This window comes from Phalacrocorax aristotelis, chromosome 2 (genome assembly GCF_949628215.1).
Source record: "Phalacrocorax aristotelis chromosome 2, bGulAri2.1, whole genome shotgun sequence".
Lineage (NCBI taxonomy): Eukaryota > Metazoa > Chordata > Aves > Suliformes > Phalacrocoracidae > Phalacrocorax > Phalacrocorax aristotelis.
Window position 1 is genome coordinate 37,359,780 of NC_134277.1, and position 22,864 is coordinate 37,382,643.

At 38.7% G+C, this 22,864-nt stretch overlaps 1 protein-coding gene across 3 annotated transcripts in view; it reads right to left on the bottom strand.

The window, feature by feature from the left end:
* Positions 1-7,358: 7,358 nt before the first annotated feature.
* Positions 7,359-22,864, bottom strand: part of SKAP2 (src kinase associated phosphoprotein 2) — a 119,742-nt gene continuing 104,236 nt past the window's right edge. For all 3 annotated transcript variants that reach the window (XM_075083109.1, XM_075083107.1, XM_075083108.1), the window contains 3 exons: positions 19,893-20,005; positions 10,284-10,385; positions 7,359-9,874 (listed from right to left, as the gene is read on the bottom strand). In XM_075083109.1, the coding sequence (XP_074939210.1) occupies positions 10,293-10,385; positions 19,893-20,005 (206 nt within the window). In that variant the 3' untranslated portion in view covers positions 7,359-9,874; positions 10,284-10,292. The remainder of the gene's footprint in view (positions 9,875-10,283; positions 10,386-19,892; positions 20,006-22,864) is intronic.

The window sequence follows — 22,864 nt, forward strand, 5'->3', positions numbered from 1 at the left end:
TATGTCATACATTCAATTAAAGAGTATTAAAAAAAAAGAGGAGGATTATCCTTACAGGTGGACCTGATCCAAAGCCTATTATAAGGATGAGAACGTTTCTATTTACTTGAATGGGCTCTGGAAAAATCCCTTTCTGTTCTCAGAAGAGGGGAAAGAAACAACAAACAAAACCGAAGACTATTTTTATATTTTTCTCTATTTCCTAAGACATTTAGACACCAATATGGTAACTAAAATTTAACTACCTGAGGTAAATAAATGGCTACAATTTCAAATTGTAGCTATTTTGCTTAAAAATGCATGAGTGAAATGCTTTCCATGGCAATTAGAATCAACGTAATGTTGCACATACTCAAAACTGGTTTAATATCTGGTACAGCCAAACACGCTTTAAGGCAAAGCAAGGTATATAGTATTTGAAAGGAGCCTTTAACTTTTTTAAAAGACTCTAGTTGTGGGCCAAATTAATACTACTGAGGTAATGAATTAACATGCTTGTTGGGCAGGAAATAGTGAACTCAGTGAACTCAGAGCCTGTGAAGTTGAAAGGGGATGAGGAACATGTGAACCCACAGCGCAGCAGCATTTTTAGTATGCCAGGCAAATAAAAACTAAGACTGGACTTGTATTTATTCTGCCATTTCAGAGTGGGGTCAGCTCACCGCTGATTTACAAAACTGCAGAAATCTGGCCTGGAACAGACCTTAGGAGGTCATTTAGCACATGCCCCGACCTCAAGGCAGAAATCGCCATGGTCCAGTCATCCCTAGCATGTGAGTTCATCCCCTGCAGGTTCTCCAAATTCTCCAGAAATGGAAATCGCAGAAGGTCCCCAGGCAACCAAACCCAGCGCTTCGCTGCCCTCACCATTGGCAAGCTTCACCTTCTGCCTCATCTGCCTCTACCTGGGAGCAACGTAAGCCTGTTATTTCTTGGTGTCACCTGATGTTTAACGTGATCCCATTTAGCAAACTAGGGGTGTAAGCCTTACTGCGAACAAAAGGTCACTCAGGCATTCCTAACATGGGATAGAGTAAACGATAAAAATGACCAATTCAGAGTTTCTTCTAAAGCTACGCCCTGTGTCACCCCACCCTTCATTCAGCAGGGGTGGAATTACACCCCAGGCAGACCAGAGCCAACACTGCGCAGGCTCCTGGCTAGGCAAGAGCCGTATTTCCTGCTACTTACAGAGCGTGCAACTCCATTAAGTCCTCAGGATTGGACTTAATTATGAGAGCAATAAATTTGGCCTAGAGAAAATAGAATATACTGGGAGACATGGAGACTGTCAGTGGCCCATACACAGATGTTATAATTCTGTGTCAGTATACCCATACAACAAGATAAATCTTCATTATTACACACTTATTCCTTGGCTGAAAGGATAAAGGCACAGCCAAAGCATTCATCTGCCATTGACAGCTGTCTATAATAAAGGTTGCTGAAGACAGTAATAATATCTGCCCCTATACAATTTAGATTTGGTAGAGAAAGGGAGGCGACAATGAAACAGACAGGGTCAAACCCAACTTTTCACTACACTGGCATACAGCTGGCATACCTGCGATGTTTTCGGAAGAGTAAGTCCCCATTAATCCTGGCATAATCAATCAGAACTCAGCCTGAAGTCTACAGGCCATCAGTGTGTGAACTGGGAGTTCGAAATGAGTAGCACAAAAAATACTTCCATCTGGTTACAAGAACTGTCTTACACTGAGGAGATCTCCTCTGGGCAGTTGGAGATCAGAACCACCAAAGCCATTCCCTTAGTGTTCATAATACTCCCCATATATGTTGAGTGCTGGGCATAGAGTGATTCTGAACATCAAGAAATACCTCATAGATAAATTGGCATCCTATATCCAGGTGGCTAACTCATGGTTAGCCTTTAAATTGCTTTAAATTACAAAAATTAACTTTCCACAACACTAACAACTTGATTCTAAATCCTGTATTTCACGATGCGTTGGTGTTGGCTGGGATAGAGTTAATTTTCTTCATAGTGGCTAGTATGGTGCCGTGTTTTGGATTTGCACTGAGAACGGTGTTGATAACACAGTGATGTTTTGGTTACTGCTGAGCAGCGTTTGCACAGAGTCAAGGCCTTTTCTGCCTCTCACCCCACCCCACCAGCCAGTGGCTGGGGGTGAACAAGGAGTTGGGAGGGGGCACAGCTGGGACAGCTGACCCCAACTGACCAAAGGGTTATTCCATACCATGTGACATCATGCTCAGCATATAAAGCTCGGGGAAGAAGAAGGAAGGGAGGGCATGTCCAGAGTGAGGGCGTTTGTCTTCCCAAACAACCGTGACTCATGATGGAGCCCTGCTTTCCTGGAGATGGCTGAACACCTGCCTGCCCATGGGAAGGAGTGAATTAATTCCTTGTTTTGCTTTGCTTGTGGCTTTTGCTTCTCCTATTAAACTGTCTTTATCTCAACCCATGAGCTTTCTCACTTTCACCCTTCCGATTCTCTCCCCCATCCCACCAGGGGGGAGGGAGCAAGCAGCTGTGTGGTGCTTAGTTGCCAGCTGGGGTTAAACCACAACACACGAGTAAGTTTTAGGAGCACTTCCAATGAAGCCAAGGGAACTGCATGACTGAATGCTTACTATTGTCAATAAGGAGTTAATACCATGCCCTCAAATTAAGAATTACCTACATAACTTTTGTTGAGGTTAAGAGGGAGTCACATGGCTAAATTCCCTTGTTTCCAACTGTACATGCAGAACTGACTCTGCTTTCAAGAAGCAGACAGTGGAAAAGACAGAAGATGTTTGTGTCATTGACAACTGCCTACATTTCAATTTTTTTCTGTAATACCAGCAGAAATGACAACACTTAGGATGAGCAGAACATTCAAGAGCCCACAGACATAGGAAGGGCAGACGCTAATAAGTATTATGATGAATGTAGTCTGAATAGCTACTGTAATTTCAGTTAATACATTTAGCAAACAGTATGTCTACTGTTACTGTTAACTAGACAAAATTATCGAAATAATTGTCTGAATTATCACAATTAATTCATAATCAAACACTGTTTACCAAATGAAATAAATATGCCCTCGGTAGCTGGTCAGTACTCCGTCCAATGATCCCTGTGAGTCACCCTGGTCAGTTATAGACTGAATAACTATAACACATATTCCCCGCATTTCAAATGCTATGACATCTGAGCAAGGGCATTTTGCATGAAGGCCTCCTTAACGGGCAAAATCGACCAGAACGTGCAAAACAGAATTCCTCTGAAATACATCATCTTTACTATTTAATGAAATAGGCATGATGAAATCCCTTTGTGGTCCACGTATGCTTCTTGGAATCATCAGCTCGTCTGAGGACACGTAAATGGGAACGTGCTTCATCACAGCTTCATATGCCACTCTGCCAGATCAGGCTATAACTCAAAACCCCCATTCACACCTGATGGCAAACACCTACATAAATTGCTAGCTCACTGAATTTATTAGAGATGTTCAGTAGCAACACCACAGCTGAAGGGCCCAAGATAATATTGAACATAGATCAGTAAGGATCAGTTTTCAGCAAAGGGCCAGCCACGTAGGTCTTCATTCTCTACTGCTTGCCTAGGTCTGACACAGACCACCATTGGTACAGATTCAGGTTCACACTCTCAAGCAGGCATTTCTTTGGCCTGCACCTGAAACATCAATTTGACCTAATTCTGTTAAAATCTGATGTTTCAGGGAGACACCTCACGGTACACATTCTCCTCTTCATAATTTTGTATAAGTAAATGTACGCAGGAGTACCGTGAAGGCAGAGTTTTTACAGAAGTGTAAGTAATGAACATGGGTTAGTGAGAGACATTATTTTGGATGATGCCTCTGCATTTTGAAGTTTCACTCACTTTCTGAAAATTTACAAAGCCTATGACAGAAGATGCTTGTTTCCTGAATGCCGCCTCCAAAGCAGTGCTAGATACATTAGACGGAAGGCAATTCTGGTTGCAAGTTGATAATGACCTATAGGTGACCTTGGGTGGCTACTGTAAAACAGTAAGTAGCTGAATAGGTAATCTCAGTCTAGAAGTGGTTAAGTACCCACATCATCTATAATATGCCAGTCTCAGAAGCAGAAAAGGATGAATGCATAGAAAGCTGGTTATCTTATAGACCTTCTAAAACACTTCTCACAGTTGGTAATGTGGATTGCCTGTTGTTTTGTTAAGTAATGGAAATCTAGATGCATAGATTACTCGCCCCCCTCTTTCATTGTGGTCTAATACCTTAAAATTAAGTCCAATAGTAGCTTGAAAAGAGGAAAAGATGCTGCAAAAAATGAGCCTGGAGTATTTTATTGGTACAGGCAAATTAAAATACGCGTCACAAAAGACACACAGGTTTTGATACGAGGCACCTGACATAACGCACTAAGAGTACTATCATGATTTGAAATGTAGGACAAGAGAGAAGTTACTAGAACAAAGTCTTTAAACAACTGGAAATATTTTTTTTTTAAAAGCTAGAAATACTGCTTTTCTACAGCAAAGGTAGTGTGGCTATTATGAGCATGCAGACATAAACACCGTTTAGAAAGGCGAAACCACCATCAAAATATGATTGTAAGTGACTATGTAATAAAACCCGCTCCTTCTCACACATACATGTGCATTCATGCCTGGCTGCTTTTAATTTAAATATGAGGAAAGAATGGCAGTCCTTTCGGAAGACAGCAGCACAGAAGGTCCCTCTGCTTCCCTGATGCCACATGAGTTTACAGATTTCATCTTTTCCCTTCCAAGCTGAAATAAGTCTCAGAGGCTGAAGACCGCCAATGAATAAACTGCATTGCCCACGCCTGTCAGACTGTCTGCGCTCTGCTCTTCTCAGGCTGACCCTATTAGATTTGACTATTAAAAAGCAGCATTTGGGCCATGTCAGCTCTTGGGTGGGAGACTGCCAAGGCACACTTCCATGCTGCTGGTGTTTGAGAGATTGATAATGATCCCGTGTAATACTTTTTTCCCTTTAACTCAGGCAGTTCTGCACAGGGGTCAGTTCTGCGGTGCTACATACCCTGCCTTGTAGCATGAGGTGTAAAACTAAAATCCTGATTGCCTGTGGCCATTAAAAATCCCATGGCACTATTTACAAATATGCAAGCAGTTACGGCAGACTGGAAGTGGCCAAACTGATAGTGCTATTCTGCCAACATAAATCCTCCCGCTGTAACAATGTGGATTTTTTTTTCATCTCACAGCATAAACTTTAAAGTCTTGCTGTAAAATGCTCATTAGCCATCAAATACCTTTATGGAGTAGCACTTGCTTTACAATAGAGGGTGAAAGGAAGTTTGTTCTATGGGTTGCGAGACACCAAGGCTACTTTAGGCTAAAAGATCCAACACATCAGTTTACTACAGCAGAAAATTAAGAGAGACAGATTGGGTTTTAGTGGCATTTGAAACTATCTCCCTCTTCATCTACCAACAGCTCTTCCTCTCAGACTGCCGGCACTGCTGTAATTTATTCTCCCACACACTGCTACAAGATGACACCTTGGATTTTTAAGTTTTCCCTGTTAATTAGACAACTTGTTCCACCCAAAAGGCTGGGAAGAAGCTGACATTTCCAGTTTTAAATTTGGCTCACGTTGGCATACCTTTCAGGTGCAGCGGGGTTTCCTCTACTTTGCCTTGAACCCAGCTCCCTACAAATTTCTCTGTGTGGTGGTTTGGACTGAGGAAAATTCCAGGCAGCAGAAACAGAATTGTCTAGATCCCATTACAAAATCGCTCCTAAACAAATCCGTAAAAGGCTATGATATAACAATTCACAGGTCAGCACTGCCTGATCTGCTTTACAATTTGAAGGGAAAATACACATATATTCCTTGGCACAACGCAACTGGACAATAAAAGCAGCATCCCTTTGATCTGCACGTCCTGTCACCATCTCGGCCCCCCTTTACTTCTTCCTGTAGCAAGGAGAGACCATCCAAGTCACAATTGCATTCCAGAAGCATGAAATACTGTGCTACACTCATCTTGAATCCATGATTTTAAGTCCATAGTTTGAAGTTGGTTGGTGCTGGTCCCTCACAGTAAGACAAGGCAGGAAATGCACTCTGAAACAGGGATGTGGATTTGGCACAGCACTCTTCACCGAGCTCAGTGTCAGTTTTTCTAAATAAAGATGGAATTAAGTGGACACTTGTCTGAGAAATGTCAGCTTCAGAGAAACCTTAGTAAGTGAAGGTCTTACAGTTCATCAGTGCATTGTGCTATGTAAAGTGGAAAGTTGTTTATACAGTTTCCATGCATACACTTATTCCCACAGTTACATACTAATAAATTTTTCATCAACTTGATGGAGAGAGATGAGAGAAACCTCAAATGCCTCATGCAGCTGAAGAGTATGCTGTTGTCATCTACCTGGACACTTTCATCACGTGTTTTAATATTTTACAGCTTTCTTACAGATCCCAGTGAACTTTATCAAGCCAGGACTCTCCTCTACAGCCCCAACTTCATTTTACTTTACCTGAGATAGAAAAATGGATTTCTATCGTTTGGCTATAGAGAAGTCAGTGCCTTTCTTTTGTTCAGTTCAGCTTACGGAAATAATTGCATCTCTTTCAGAAAGAGGACAAAGAGTATTCAGTGAAAGGCACTTTGAAATTGTATTGCCTGTTTTTGAGTTACTGTTCTGAGAGCCTGATGCAGAAGCAAGCAAATTCAAAAGCTTCTCAGTTTCAACAGTCTTTGCATCAGGTTCTAAAGGGTTATTCTTTATGCTCCTTCTAATGCTGTGTCATACTCAGACTGCAGAGCCAAAAAAGAACAGAGTTTATGCATTTGGCTTTGAATATAGAACGGGATCTTAATTAGCATTCACATTCAGCTTAATTCCAGCCACAGAAAGTTTTTTATCATTAATAGAGGAGCAAAAGGTAAGCCGATGCATATCACTTCTCTAAATCTCATCCATATATCTGTCTGATGGAAGAACCGGTGCATACACTACCATCGGTACACGTAATTAGTGGCAGCATGCACAAAGAGGTATAGCCTAACTAGATGCTGGAAAAATATGTGAACCAGTTATCTGTATATAGAAGCGCATGAAAAAATACTAGAGAGTAGCATGATTATATCCGGGTGCCTCTGCTATAAAAAGCATTTGTATTACCCTTACTTCTCTGAATAAATTCAAATGACAGCCCCATTTCATTTCTTCATTCAGTCTGGAGGCCAGATGGCATTAGAATCATTTACTTCACCTTGTTGTGCTTAATTACTACAATCAACACACTATTTTCCAAATTAATCATAACAAAGTAATTTCATTAGTAACACAGCAGGCTGTTGAATTATTAGCATCATAACAGTTTGCAAACAATTAAACTTTATTTGAACCTTAAAAATTTGCAGAGTAGAACATTATTGTAAGATCTAATGGCAGTATAGTACAAATCCAGAACAGAGCAAATAATCAAGTAAAACACTGTACAATATATGACTTAGAATCACCTTTTTAAAAATTAGCTGTCTTACTGTTCACAGAAAGGCAAGTGCAACCTAAGCAAACAAAGAGAATAAAGCAATTAGCATTTTCTAGCATTGAGTTTCATTTAAGGTATAGTAAGGGAGATTTTCTTATCCAAAAAAGGTTATGGTATTTGCTCAGATATAAAGTAAACAATTCATCCATCCGTGGTCCATTGCTGGTTTATTCCCTGACACTTCGAGTGAGTTTCAGGACATCTTTAAGGTTTTGAATTTTAAAGCAGTTTGTTTACTCCCTCCCATATGTACTAAGAGCCGGGGCGGGGGGGGAGCCCTAAAGGAGAACTACAGACAAAAGGCACTTTATTTCTCTGGTTGCCTCCACCCAGGAGCGAAGGCGCTCGGCAGGCCCGCTACTCATCGCTTGGGGTGGGACTCCCTCTCCTGGAAAAACGGCAGAAGCGGCGCGGGGGCGCACGGAAGGGGGAAGGGGCCGGGCTCGGCCTCCTCCCGTGCTATGAAAATCTGCTGCCATCTACCGCCGCGGGCGCGCAGCGCACGGCAGGGCAGGGCCGGGCTGCGCAGGAGCGCAGCGCAGGGCAGGGCCGGGCTGCGCAGGAGCGCAGCGCAGGGCACCCCTCCGCCCTCTCCCGCCCTCCGTGCCCCGGCCGCAGCAGCTCCCGCCGCGGCAGCAGCATCCCCGCACTGGTCCTAGCCTAAATTGAGTTTCAGGCGTAGGCACTTCGTCTCAAGGAGAGGGGGGAGGATTTACTCCCAAAAAATGTAGGTGGTGGTGGTGGAGGAATTTGGAATTACATAGTTAATAAAAAGACATTTCGTTGGACAGATTTATTACGCTGCCACGTTAGCAAGAGAAAGAGCTTTTCTAGCCGTGATATTAACGCTTCACATTCTGTACACAATCCACAAGTACACTTGATAAATTAAAGTAGTAAAAGATCTGAAGACTATAATCTATCATTTTAATGCTTCACTGATAACGTACAGAATCAATTCCAATGACTATCTCTTTTTTAAAAAATTACAGCAAAACTCTGTACCCCATTGGACTCCAGTGCACCATCAAGTATCATACATTAGCTAAAACAAAGCACAACATCTTAGCTTACTGAAAGGATCTAATTCTGAGTTCAGACTAACGTCACCTTTTAACCCACAGTGTTTCCAGGGCCCGCCTGAAGCGTAAACAGCACAAGCAGCTACAAGGGGACCTGCACAGGCTCAGCAATTCGCAGACTGGCTTGACCTGCCTCTTTGGCAGATTAAGGGTCTCACAAATCAAGTGTGTGGGAGGATTCAGAAAAGTTGATCTTGCATGCTAATAGTAAAGCACATCTCCAAAACAAGAGGATTTAAAGTATTAACTCTGTCCAACCCCTTATCCACAAGCGAGAGTATTTTAGTGTACCTTTTTATGCTTCAACTGATGCTTTTAGCCACAAAGTTCTGGATTTGACGCTACAACTGCAGGTAGCCATTATTAATGCACATAGAGCTGAAGATGGCTGTTGCACAACATGTATCAGAAATTCCACATACCAACAAGGTATCCAGATTTGACTCTGTGAAAGTATCTGTACGGTACAGATAAAATATTTCACACTACCATGGATAAAAATAATTCGAACCTGCCATTTATCTCATGTTGACTTAGCAAAAATTGTGGGGTTTAATACATTATCTTTTTACAAATGTTCATGTAATTCATATCTCCAGGTCCGAATGGTATCAGGGCAGTATTACCACACAGTCTGATTTAATACATCAGCAAAAGAGCCAAGCTTTCATTTTGTGGCACCAAAATATTAACTAACAATAACAATACTGAATATATGAGAAAAATAAATCATTGCCTAAAACATAATACAAAAACATTTGGAAGCAGAGTACCCTGAAGACTTGCAATATTACACATAAATTTCCCTTGATTTCTTAGGAAACTGCATAAAAGGTACAGTGAGCATTAAAAAGTTAATGCATCCATCAACTGAGCAACAGTTTTCTACTTTCAAAGTTCAGCTTGATTTTTCTACATCTGAGGAACAGGAAAACATAGCCAAATGCCCTGCAAGAACACAAACCTATACAGAGTGCTGCTTAAGAAAAGCGCAACAGGCACTATTTTGGCTGCTTGTGCCCCATATGTTAACTACCGTCTATTTCATTTCCTAGCAATGCAATTCTATAAAAAGTGGCTAAGAAGAACGTTTCCGCAGAATTTATGATCAATTACAGTTTTTAGTGTTTAATATACACATGGCAACGATCTGACTACATTCACTGAAACCACAAAACGTGTATGGCAGAATCTTCTTTCAGAGGCCGGGTCAGTAAACTGCAGCTGCACACCACTCTTGATTAAAAGTGCAGATTTCTCCTGATTAGGGAGAAGGAAGTTGAAAGTCCATCATTAACCAAAAAACCTCAAACATGCATATCAAACCCAACCCAAACATCTATCCCCTTCCAGAGTTTTCTGCACAGACAGATACATGCATGTTACTAAAGTAACAAAACTAAACTAGAAAGCACACCAATTTATTTTACAAAAAAAAAAAATCTGGAAAAGGAATGCAGTTACAAAATACATCATCTTTTGTACACTGTGGTTTAATATTTCATACAGAATCCCAGAAAAAGTGCTTTAATTGAAACTTCAATATATTTCGCCATAATCTTTATGTTAACAGGACTCCTACAAAAGGTTCCAGGAAAGAAATACTTATGAAACAGAGAACAAGGGAACATATAAGCCATTACAGAAGATTGGATTAAAATGTACTTACCCAGGCCTCTCAAATATCATACATCTCCATTATGTAGGCTTTAGGCACCAAGCCAATGGTTCCCTTCATTTCTCCTACCCACCAGCCAAATCTATTGTACTCCTAATTGAAAACAATATGCAATATTAACCTTTAGTCTGATATAAATGCAATAGAGTTTTGTATGCAACTCCTTACGGATGCTCTCTCTTATATACAGTTATAATCATTTCAACTGAAAATTAAAACATTTTATCTTTTTGTTAGAGGCGTTCACATGCAGCGTTAGGCAAAGAGACAAGTTAAAATTTAAAAAGGCCAGGCATACTTAGGAAAATTTCTTAATTACAGCCATGCTTCTCTATAACACCTACTAAAAATAGCTGACCTCCATCCCTGTGTTCATCACAAATACAAAAATCTTACCTTTCTAAGTAATATCTAATAGCACAATGTTGACATATAAGAATCAGTGGGGATTCTTCCAGTATCACAAGGCTAAACTAAGAAACTTACAATCAACTTATTTTAAATACTACTACACTCAAATTGAAGGGAACACTATATATCTAATACATAATCTCTTTCTACGGACAAAGTCTACTATTGCTTTAGGCTTGCAGAAAATTCTACAGCAGATCTCATGTCTGACAGATGACTAATGTACTTTTGTTTGAAATTTGTTTAGGCTTAGTGAGATAAATATGAAACAAACTGAATTATAATAGTTTAAAGAAATAATATCTTCCAAAAGCAATACCAAGTAAGAGTATTGTGGGATCCAAATTTAATTTTTTTCCTTTGAGGTAAATATTTTAAGATCAATCCTAACAGCGGTTCAATAAATTGTAACAGCTGAAATTGAACACACACACATATATTGAGTTACAAATGAAGCATTATTAAAACAGAGACCCCATTCAAAACTGAATGATTAGTAAGACAGAAATTACTTTGGAACAAACATGGAAAATACAAAATACACAGATAGCTCTGATAAGCAACATCTGCTTCCTGCTATGCTGCTCTTCTGACGAGGAAAGCAAAAGGCTGTAGGATTTTGAATTAATGGTCCTACTGAGATGCAGCTATTATTTTCACTGTAGATAAAGTTTTCAGTTATAAATAGTCAAGTGGAGCTTAAGGGTTAATGGAGTTTCATTAGAGCCCAAGCTATAATGATTTGCTGCTGGCATATTTGGCCTGGTGGAGAGTTCTCTAGGGTCCTATGAGGTGCTTAGTGTACTCAGCTCTCCCTGTGCTTAACTACGATGAAGCCCTGTTGATGGCCCACTTTCACGTGGGCCCAGGCTTTTTTTTTTCCTGTTGTTGCATTTTGCCCCCCCCTCCCCCCCATTTTTGTTCTAAACACGCTTGCATGCAGGCACACACACTCTGTTATATTTTCTTAGTGTGGAAGGCTGAACACCAGTCTTAAACATTTTCTTCCTTCTCTTCACAGTGAATTGGTGATTTAAAAGACTCTATCCTACCACCCATAAAATACCACAGTAAGTGTGATTTAAAGACAACCCACATAAAAAGCAGCAGGAAAACCTTCATTTATGACCCAAACACACAAACTAGAAAGCTGCAAAAATAATTCCACCTTCCACTGCAGAACAGACTGCTGGGGATAGGTCTGGTCTGAACGTCTAGAGGTAACTGAACCTGGTCTTCAGTGTAAACTGCTCTCCACAGAAGTTAAGAACCGCTCAAACTTTCCCATGGGGGTACACATTACAGCCTAAATCCTTAAAGGCTAAATAATAACCTGACGCTGAGGTTTATAATGTTCCAGATCAGCCTGTTTAAAAAAAAAATCTGTGTTTTATCTCTCAATACACTGGTTAAATATACAAACTGGATTTCTAGACTGAAGTGGGAAATTGCTGAAAGGAGCAGTACTCACGTATACTACTGGAATCTCAGCAATAAATCTCCCCAAGAGAAAGCAACAAAAGATTTTAAGCTGTTACATGGAACTCATGAAGTGACTGACAAGAGTGATTAAGCAAGTTTTGCTAGACATCAGCCAAAAAAGCAAACAATACATGAAATGAGGGAAGTGGCTTAGTTAAACGGTCATTAAATTGCATATGACAAATGGCACAGAAAGAGCCTGTGGACTGCATTACCCATTGAAAGTGTTCCACTTAGCAACACCACATGAACTTAGAAATAATTGTTTTTAAAGAAACAATTCAGATACCTCAAATTAAAATTAAAAGCATGCTGCTGTTTTGAAAACTTCCTGGGTTTTGCTACTTCCTAATACACCACTTACTGCTCTGGCATGAAGCTAAGTGAGAAGATGAAATGAATGTTGATGTAACAGACTAGTAAACTAATTTAAGGATTCACTGCAACCATTATACCATACAGACAATATTGCAACACAGAAGCTTTTACTTTACATTACTATTCTTTGCATGGGTCTCAAGAGCAACATGAATCCCGATTAAACTATCTGCAGTCTATAGAAGTCTGAACAAAAACATAATGCAGATACCTGTCTACCAAGAATATAAAAATTTAATATCAAGTTTTAGAATAATTAGATAGCACTCCCTTTTAAACTGATTAAAGTACAGGCATTTCTCTTTAAACTCCTAACTACTCCTTTCTGTCCTCAGTACCACACGAGTGCTTACTAGTCAGGCAGATAAGCAGCCTCCCCCGGCCCTTTCTTGAATTCACATTTAAAATCCAAATTGATGTATAGTTTCTATCAACATTATAAACTCCTTCATAGCAATATAATTTAATTAATACGCTGCTGTTGTGAGGTCCCTATGTCTACTACTGCTGCATAAGATGTGTGGAATAAAAGTTTAAAGCCCACATTAGTGGAAAATTATTAATATGCCGAAGGATATAAATACAGCTAGGAGTTTTACACAAATTCTTAAGAGTTAGGAAGCACGGTGCTTTTGCAAGCATCAGCTTCAGATCTCAGGTACCACTGGGTTTCCATCTGGTATCCCTCACTGCATTCTGCTCTTAACATCACTGCTAACATAGGCAAGCAACTGTACTCCAGAAGGACTGATAAAATAATGAAGAGTCCTTTAATCTACAGGAAACCATTGTAGTCAATTTATAAGAAATATTGCATCCCTTTGTAGGATGTGTAATTATTTTCTATTAATCATGTGCTATAAAGCTATATTATGTGGTTATTCTGTTATCACTAGAAAGAGGCCTGCAGTCAGCTCCTGACAATGTTAGGTAATTACTAACACAAAGCTTCTTTCTCCTTATGTAGAAATGCTATCAAGATCCAGAGGTGCTGTGATGCTCACTGTATGAAAATAACTCTCCAAAGAAATTCAATAACTGCAGAATGAATTGCTCTGAGGCAAATAGAGGGATAGGAGAGGGGGGCAGGGCCAGATCCAGCTGCCCTGCAATGAGGAGAATGCACAAGTGTGCGGCCACAGCTCTGCCATGTGACTGGGAGCACATTTGCCATACCAGGCAATGCTAGGCAGGCGCGGGGGGAGGAAGGGGCCACTGCAACCCCTGGAAGACAAGCACCAGGGCAGTGGAATGTATTAGGCCAAACAGTACGAAGCAACAACCTTAACAAACGACCAAATGCCTTCTAAGCTACTTCTGTTTTCACTGTCTGTAAGAGTAGATATTCTTTTTTCCCCAGGAGAAATTTATTAACCAAAGTGAAGTAATTTCACAGGGCAGCAACGAACAGGTTAGGACTTAACATTTAACATGCTGGCAAAACACTCTCTGTACAGCATGCTACGATAGCGGGGGGTGGGGGGGGCGGGGAGGGAAATCCCATCAGGGTTTACAGACTCCCTAAATGCTCTCAAGTGAACACACTGTGAGCAGATGCTTCTCCTTGCCCCCATCCCACTAATTTCACTGCACCGATGTGTACGTACCTATGACTCCATGAGACTCTGATCATAGAAGTTCTTGCACTTGGCAAAAACACAGTAGGTAGAAATACACTGCTATTTTTATAGGTATCTTTTAAATCCATGCTTTTTGTACTATACAGACGAGCATTTTGATATGCTGGAAGAGAAAATGCTTAGATGCAGCAGGATTTCCAGAACAGTCTCTACCTTTAGAACAGACCCTCTGCATGAATGAGGATCTCCAGATGCTTTGCACCATATTAACTTCTACTGACTTCAGCAAAAGTTGAGAACATCTGGTCCTTGTGCAATTAGTCCCTATTGTTCAACACATATGGTATGTTTTTTGTGTTTGCGGGGTGGGTTTTTTTATTTGTTTGGTTTTTTAAAAAGCATTGCTGAAAATCATCATTGTGTTTCAATGCCTTGAAGAAAACAATGGAGTTGTATTTTAAAAAAACACAACTGAAGTGTGTGAATTCAAGATTTCTCCTTCCCTCTCTCAGTGGCACTATAACTAATAATAACTTACAGGCTGTAGATCTGAAAACTTGAAAAATGAAAAGCAAAACATATCTATAGCCTTGTTTGGGGTTAAAATAAGTAGCCTCTCCTATCAAGCTAAAGATTTGCGAGAAGCAGAGTGAAATTTTTTTTAAAGAATATCCATGGGGGCAATTTTGGCAAGATAATATTTTTAAACACCTTTAATTCATCCAGGAGATTCAGACTGGCTAAAAAATTTTAGAACTTCCTTTGGTGTAATTGCTGAATGATACACTATCAGCCAGGGACCGTTTTTGGCACAGACCATTTTCTCTAAAAAGCAGAAAATGACAAATGTTTTACGTAACTGAATGAGACTTCTTCACAGGTAGTAGAGTTGTTTTAAGACAGCAATAAAATGGTCATCTTTAAGAATAGAAGCCTCAGATTTATTTTATGGTTGCGTTATTAGGTTTTATTTCCTGCAATGACATGAGGCAAAATAGACACCGATTAAATAGTTCCAATATAAATCAGGGTGAGCAGACTGAATTCTGAACCAAAACTGGCCCCTGAAAACACCCTGGAACTATAAAAAGGCCATTTTATTTTCCATTAGATGACACAATGCCAGATTTTTTTCTAATCAGGTAGGTAAATGCTTACGTATTATCAGTATGCAAACCAACAGAGTTAGAGTCACTTTGCATTAGTCTATCTTCACTGACTTTCCATTTAAAGGCCTTTGCTCTTACCTTATGTTTAGCCATATAGCTGGGGTTTTTTTCTGTAAGGAATATACCTAAACAAGCTAGGAGAAGAAAGTGTACCACTTAGTACTGCATTTTAGTTTTGAACAGAAGCGTTCCACGGAAGTGAATCTCCCAATGCTCCCACTTTCCCCACCTGGCTCACTTTGCAGAGCCGTCAGTCTCAGAGCACACACGCTACATTTCTTTCAGATGAAACTAAATTGGAAGATGCATTTGAATGTGCCCTAACCACTAATGTGTTCTCATTCCACAAAAACAGATTAGACCTCCTTGGACATCAAACTGCTTTGAAAACGCACGGTAGGGATGCAAGGCCCTCAGCACTAAGTGTTTTACTCTGCAAATCCACTCCTATTGGTACTCCCTATTTGTTAGGGTAGACATGGGCAGTATGGTCATGGAAAGAGGAATTACTTTTAGATATGGATCTCAGTATGATGAGTCAGAAAATAGCCTGGCAAAAAAAGAGAACAGTCAGGATTTTAGTATGCCTTTGAAATATTTTTGAAAAATACTGAATAAATACATTTTATGAAGATTATACAGATAATGTACAAAATGCTCACACTGATTATCAAACAGCTGCACTGTTAAACTGTACTTTATTTCATAAGCAGTAATCTGAGCTATGGAGATTTCTTTGTTTGTCTTTCCACTAAGCAAAAAATACGGGTTGAGATGTGAGCATTTTAGTCTGCCACACGGGAAATGTACAACCACTCAACCAGTGAATAAAGGGTAATCTAGATACCAAGCTAACACTCTACTTTCATGGAAAATTCTAGAGCAAAGGGTTAAGTCATAGATGAGATTTCCATGGAACATAAGTACCAGAGTGAGCAGCATTACATTGCACTGGTGTGTTCTGAAATAATAACCGGGAAGGAGAATTCCAGTTTGAGATGTAATTTCTGATTTTGAAGTAGTTTGTTGTTTTAATGGAAATATAAATATAAGCAAGATGGGAATTAAATTAGTTCAAAAGTTAAGAAATAGCAGTAATTGTACTAAGCAGGTGCCTGCTATCATCTAAGTAAATTTCCATTACTACTTGCATTTGGCTGATGAAACTACAGAATTTCCCATCACAAAAGGTGCACCTAAAGCAAACAAATACTTCAGGTGCTGCACTTGCATAAATTGTGCATACCAAACTTAAAAAAAAATAGGGCTACCTCCACTCACACTTGTCTTTGTTTCTGGAAATTGATTTCTTGAGTAGAGCTATGAAAGATTTATAAAAAGGATTGTTATGTCACGGTTTGTTTCCCCATTTATCATATGGGCTTGAAAGCGAAGGCAAGCCTATAAATGAGCAGGAGTTAAGAGCAATCATCCTTTTAAAAAACAGGATGCCCAAGTATTGCATTTCTAATAGTCAATATTAACTAAGAAATCTTAATGAGTGTCTCTATCAGTAGAGCTATAAAAATGTTTTCTACTGCATAGCAGGAGAGGGGTATATAGTTTTCTGAAAGTTGACATGATTCATAGCATAAGTTGTAAAAGCCACTTGAATACTCAAGAATATTATAAATTAAAATTATAATAGTATGTCTTTATTTGTACAGATACATTGATAAATTCATCTGAAAAGTTAACTTTTTTTTTAAAGAAAAAGTTAAGAAGTACTATTGCAACAGTTCTGTTAATTCTGCTCAGATTAAAAACTCAGCTTTTGAAGGAAACTCTCAAAAGCAGAAAAACCTAGAAAAAAGCTATTGTGGTTTTTTTTTTTTCTAAGAGCCCATAGGACTGCTGCCACACAAAAGCCACAACAGACAAATATTTAGCCAACAGCAAAAATAGGTTTGAATGTACCTTTAAAACTAGGAAAACATGCTTTTCTACAGTAATTACACTAGTCGGGCACAGGTATTTGTATTATTAAGAGTAGAAGCATGCAAACCACGCTCATTACACTAACATTGAATTTTGATGCTCCATTTAAAGAAAATTTTGGGGGTATTTCTTTGCACAATGCTCACCTATTTTAGGAAGTAAATGTTGTCAAACTGAAGCCTTGCTCATTCTTCTAAAAGGCATTCACCTAGAAACTCACATGTAACATATTGCTCCTCTTGCTTTATTTAAATTGTATCAATGCCCAAATTTGCTAAACTGGTTCATGATTACTTCTCTTGTACTAATGATCTAATTTTTTTTGAAACAAAATAGTCACTCTTCCCCTAATTTCTATACAGGTATGTGAAAAGCAGGTAAAAATATATTGCTTTGACATAATTATTACTGGGAGAGACAAATATCTATCTTATCACACTCATCAGAGCAAGCTTTACCATTTATATTTCATTATAAAACAAAGAACAATTACATGCTGCACAAATACGCTCGATACTTTGTTAATGCTTCACCCTTCCTACTATAACACTGCTATACCCGTACTTACTTCCTTATCAGCAAAATGTGATTTTCAAGAGTAATGTTCATACCTGGTTGACATATGATAGAAAGGCAATAAAGCCATAGCTAGGTTCAAGCTGAAGCTGAATTTATGACACCATTTTGGATCCGTACACATCGCCTCCTGTCAGTACCTGCATCTCTCATTTTCAACCACTAGATGGTGTGAAAAAATAAAAAAATTGCGAAGGAATCCTGCCGACTGCCACAAAATCCAAGTATTAATGCGGTGGGTTAGGAAATATTTTTTGAAGGAAAGTCTTGACCCACTTCAGGATGGTTAGGTTCACTGTTCCTTTGGTTATATTTTCACTTAGCAGACAAAGAGCTCGTAAATGATCAGACCTTGAAACTGAATCAAGTAGAGGGTTAAGATGGATAATTCTCTGGCACTTTTGCCTCCAAGGACCCTAAATTCAGAACTGACAGTAGTGGCCAACACTCATTTTTCTGAAAAAGCTGTAACAATCTAAGCGAAACGGGGCTGAATTTTCTGTGCTGTATTTTGGAGTAGAAATCATTCCCAAAGAGAGAGGCTCTATATATCTGGAGCAGCAGCAAGCCTGTTCCAAGGACCAATTACAGATTAATCACAGCATGACCACAAGACAGTTGATATACAGAGGACAGCTTAAGCTACTGTTTTTCTGTTGTGCTCCATTTTTTAAATTAAATTTCTTACTCTTTTGAGGGAGGAGTAGCAAATTATTTTTTCACCTACAAAACTGAAGATTAAGATTTTATTAGTCCCCATACTGTACCAGAACAGCACAACCCAGAAAGAGGCCAAACTTGTACAGTGGACTCTGTTCATGGATTTTTGGGGGGAAGGGAGAGGGGGGAAAGGTGGCTACTTTAAATTAGTACCATTCTTTGGTGCTGTATAACTGTTTGAAAGTCTGCCCAGTCCCAGAGTGTTATCCAGCCTTTAGTAATGCAATTCAGTTATTAGTTTAAGTGACAATGAAATACCTCAACAGACATACATGGTCACATTACCATTAGTAATATATCTTCTATATTTTTATATAGGACTATCTTTCTATCCATAAATCTTAAATTTATTTAAACAGAAGCTGTTACATTTATTACCTGGAAACATTGCAGTTAAAGGTATCACAGAAGATTTAAAGCAATTGTGACAAAACTGAAGAGTTTGAAACGAAGACAAACACATGCTTTTAGCTTTCATGCACCTACTTGTATATTTCAATGACCTACAGTATCTTTGGCATTAATTATCCTGAACAGCAATTACATCTGAGATATATATTCTACATATATTTTAAAAGGTGGTGTTTTTTTCAATGAGAACTTGAAAAGCTCAGCTTTTTTCTAATATATGGGGAAAAGAGAAATTCCCTTTGATGAATTGTTCAGAAGTAGACTTCAATGGACCATAAGATATATGGAGAGGTTTTATTTTTGTTGGGGCGTTAAGGAAAAATAAGAAAATTAACCAGTATTAAAGTAGAATAAAATTTCAAGCTTATACCGCTTATCAACACTTTAGATGAGAGGAATTATATTTCTCATTTGTTTTGCAAACAGGAAAACAGTAAATTAAAAATTACCCAAACCTGTCACAGCAAACAAATTTGGAATCTGAGCTGTCAGAACAATTACAATATACATACAAAGATGAAAGCATAGTTCAAAAAAACCAAACCATCTTCTGTAGCACAATGCCCAAAAAGTCAGAATCAGCACAGTCAGGAATATAAAACAGGAAACAAAAACCATAACATACAAGATAATTTAAAATTCTACAAGGTTAACTTTTACAAGCAGAAAGCACATTGTCTCCCATTAAATCAGTTAACAAATGGTAGCCAAGATTTAACAAGTAAATAAACATGCTTTTAAGTTAATTCCTGTTACACCACTATGTTTTAAATGTTATTATAGTTCATTTGACAAAATAATTAATTGCAGTGAATATCTGATTGCAAACAAAGGATCTGAAAGGGAGTGCCAGTTTCCCCCCATAGAACTGTGGGAATGTGCCCTTCTGCCACGGCTCTCTTTTTACAACTGTGTAGCCCAGTAGCACGCCATACCTTGCTGAGAATGTAGATAACGTCACCACGTTTAAATGTCAACTCATCAGGTACATCTCCTGTGCAGTCCCACAAACCTTGATAGAAATTGGCGTAATCAGTATTTTTTCCATCTGCAAAGAAAATAGCATCTAATTACAAAAGGATAAAGATTGAGGGACTAAAGTAACTCTTTAAATCTCCAGATACTACAAAGCACTTTATTAGCACACATTTCTTACTCCTTTTTTTAGAAACAGCTCCTTCATACCACAAAAGCAAGTAGAAAACAAGTTTAATATGCAAGCCCTTCACTGGCAAGTTGTATCACTTAAAGACATGTAGCTACAGGTTTTCAAAGCATTTTCCAGCTGCAACAAAGCAGCTACTTCTCCTCTACTAATATATTTCCAGCAAGCCATATTTGTACCTCAACTTGAAACTGATAAAATTGCTAGAATATTATTAATAATAATCTGTGAAAGGAAGCCAAAGTAAGTATTTTGTGATACGCTCCCCCTCCCTCTCCGGTTCCAACAAAACTAAATAACTTCTCTGAGAACCTTTGCAATAATCCTTGATTGTTCCTTCTGAAATATTGGAGAACTTGGAAACTGTTGCTGAAGCTGCATTTTGAAAATATTTGTGTCAGCTCCGGTTTAGGACATTAAGCTCTGGCTAAACATGCAACTACACTACAGTCATAAACTCATCCTTCTAACAGCATAAGCACAATGGATGTGCTGTGTTCAAGCTGCCATACAGACCATTAACTGATTGATTATTTAGCACTCTTTGCTCTGTAATACGGCAATAACACAGTAATAAATGCTTTGTCATACACTTACAATACAGAGTACATCTATTGAAACACAGCGCTTACACACGGTTAACTACACTGGGTGCTTCTGTTACACTGCAAACTATTTCCTGTTTTTAATTCCATGAGAATGGAGTGTGATGAGTTAATGCAAAAAGAATGTAAGCAATACCACTAAGATGACCAGTTACATTATGTATACACTAACCAGACAGAATGTATATGTACTAATAATTTACATCACTGGAAAGCTATCTTCGAATTCTGATAACATAAATATCACTGAACTGGCTGGATCAAGGCTGTCATCTTAGTTTTGTTATATGATCCTTGAACAGCAGGCTTGCTGGTTATTCCAACATATACCAGTTACATTTGCATGTCGTTAGCGCTCTACACCATTATTTATAGTTTACAATTTAATCATGATTGGTTCACTTTATTACTGAAAAAATCCTGCTAAAATATCAAGTATCAAGCGAGAAAGTGTCATGCTATTAAAAAAATATAGCAGTATTCAACTTGTGTTTTTCCCTATTTCGACAAATACTTCGATTTTAATTTTAATACTCTCTGTATGAGCAAGAAGAGCTTGTTTTCTATTTATCCACTTCAGTCTGTGTTCTGTGCTGTCTTGTTTTGATGGCAGTACTATCATAAAGCTAAATATTCACAACCTTGAATTTAAAGCTGTTGTGCAGGTTAGCCACCATTTAATTTTCCATAAACCAGTGAATAGTAGCTACCACTTTGCTGTATAGCACTAGGGGGCGTTCTGACTACCAGTGCACAAATTATTCTCTTATCATACCAAAAGCAGCGATATATACATACATAAAAACTCCCAACCATGCAGAAATTAAAGATTCACCAATTTAGCATTAGACAATTATAAACAGTAACACAGGTTAGTGCCAAATTAATTTGTGATAAATATAAAATACAAATCTCTCCTCAGACTTTTCATACCACACTGATCACAGTTCCCAGCTCTATCTTGTAAAAGGTAATGTAAGCCCACATGAAAAAAAAAAAACCTAAAAGAGCTATTGCGGTATATCCCACCTTTCAAACCTTTCAGCAGTTGTCTTATTGATTTGGTTTAAAATACATTAATCAGGACTTTTAGTTCTTCAGAACTTCACTGAAATGAATCATGACTTTTCGCACTGACCTTTATCACTTTGAGGTCTGTTCTTACCTTTATGTGCCTGAAGTAACTCCTGTTAACAGTAATGGGAGTTACATAGGCAACATCAGCAACATAAGAGATGCCACAGCAGGTGAGACACATCTCTCCCTAGATGTTCATCATGAGCATTTAATTAAGCCTCAAAGTGGGAAAGCAACTCAACTAATGACACGGCAGCACTGGAAAAGGTGCATTTTACAATAAGTGCATTGCAACAGAGGAGATGTTGCCCAAAGACTAACCATGGCTCTGTGCCCTCATTTGTGAATTCAACATAAGGCAAAATTGTTTAAATCAGAAAGCCACATTTCTCAGAAAAACATATACTAGTATACCAGCAGCACAGAAATGCAAAATAAGGGGAGAAAGTGCCAGTGTAAGTTTGTGAACAAGTATGCTGGTATTTCAACAAGCGTTCATTTCAAATTTGAAATCCCCTCTCATACCCACCAGCAAAAGTTTCTCCAAATTCTGTGAGTGCAACTACACACACATAAAAGCCAACTGCCAATTTAACTTCAGAATCTATACATCTAAAGGGCAACTGAATAAAACAAAACCCAGAGACCTGGGTAAAGGTATTTGGTATTTACACAGTAATGAAACTACACGGAGCTTCTTAAACACATGTAATACTTCTTTCATTCCAGGACAGCTATCTGGATGAACAACTATCCAACAGTTTCCAAAACTCTTCTGTAAAGAATTCTTCATGGTTTTCTTCTGCCATCTCTGTTTTTCCAGTAACAGTAATAGGAACAAGGTATTTTTGACCAATATACTGATGAAAACACCTCTGAGTTTATTTGACAGATCAAACAGCAACAGCTGCCAGCTTTCCTGACGGTAGGCTTAGACTGCTTATTTCACTGGAAAAGACTGGCACCTGACAATACATGCTTGAAGAAAGAAAGGTGAACAGTTCACGTAAAAAAAAAAAAAATCTGACAAGTATGTCTACAATACTTGAAGTGCATGCTT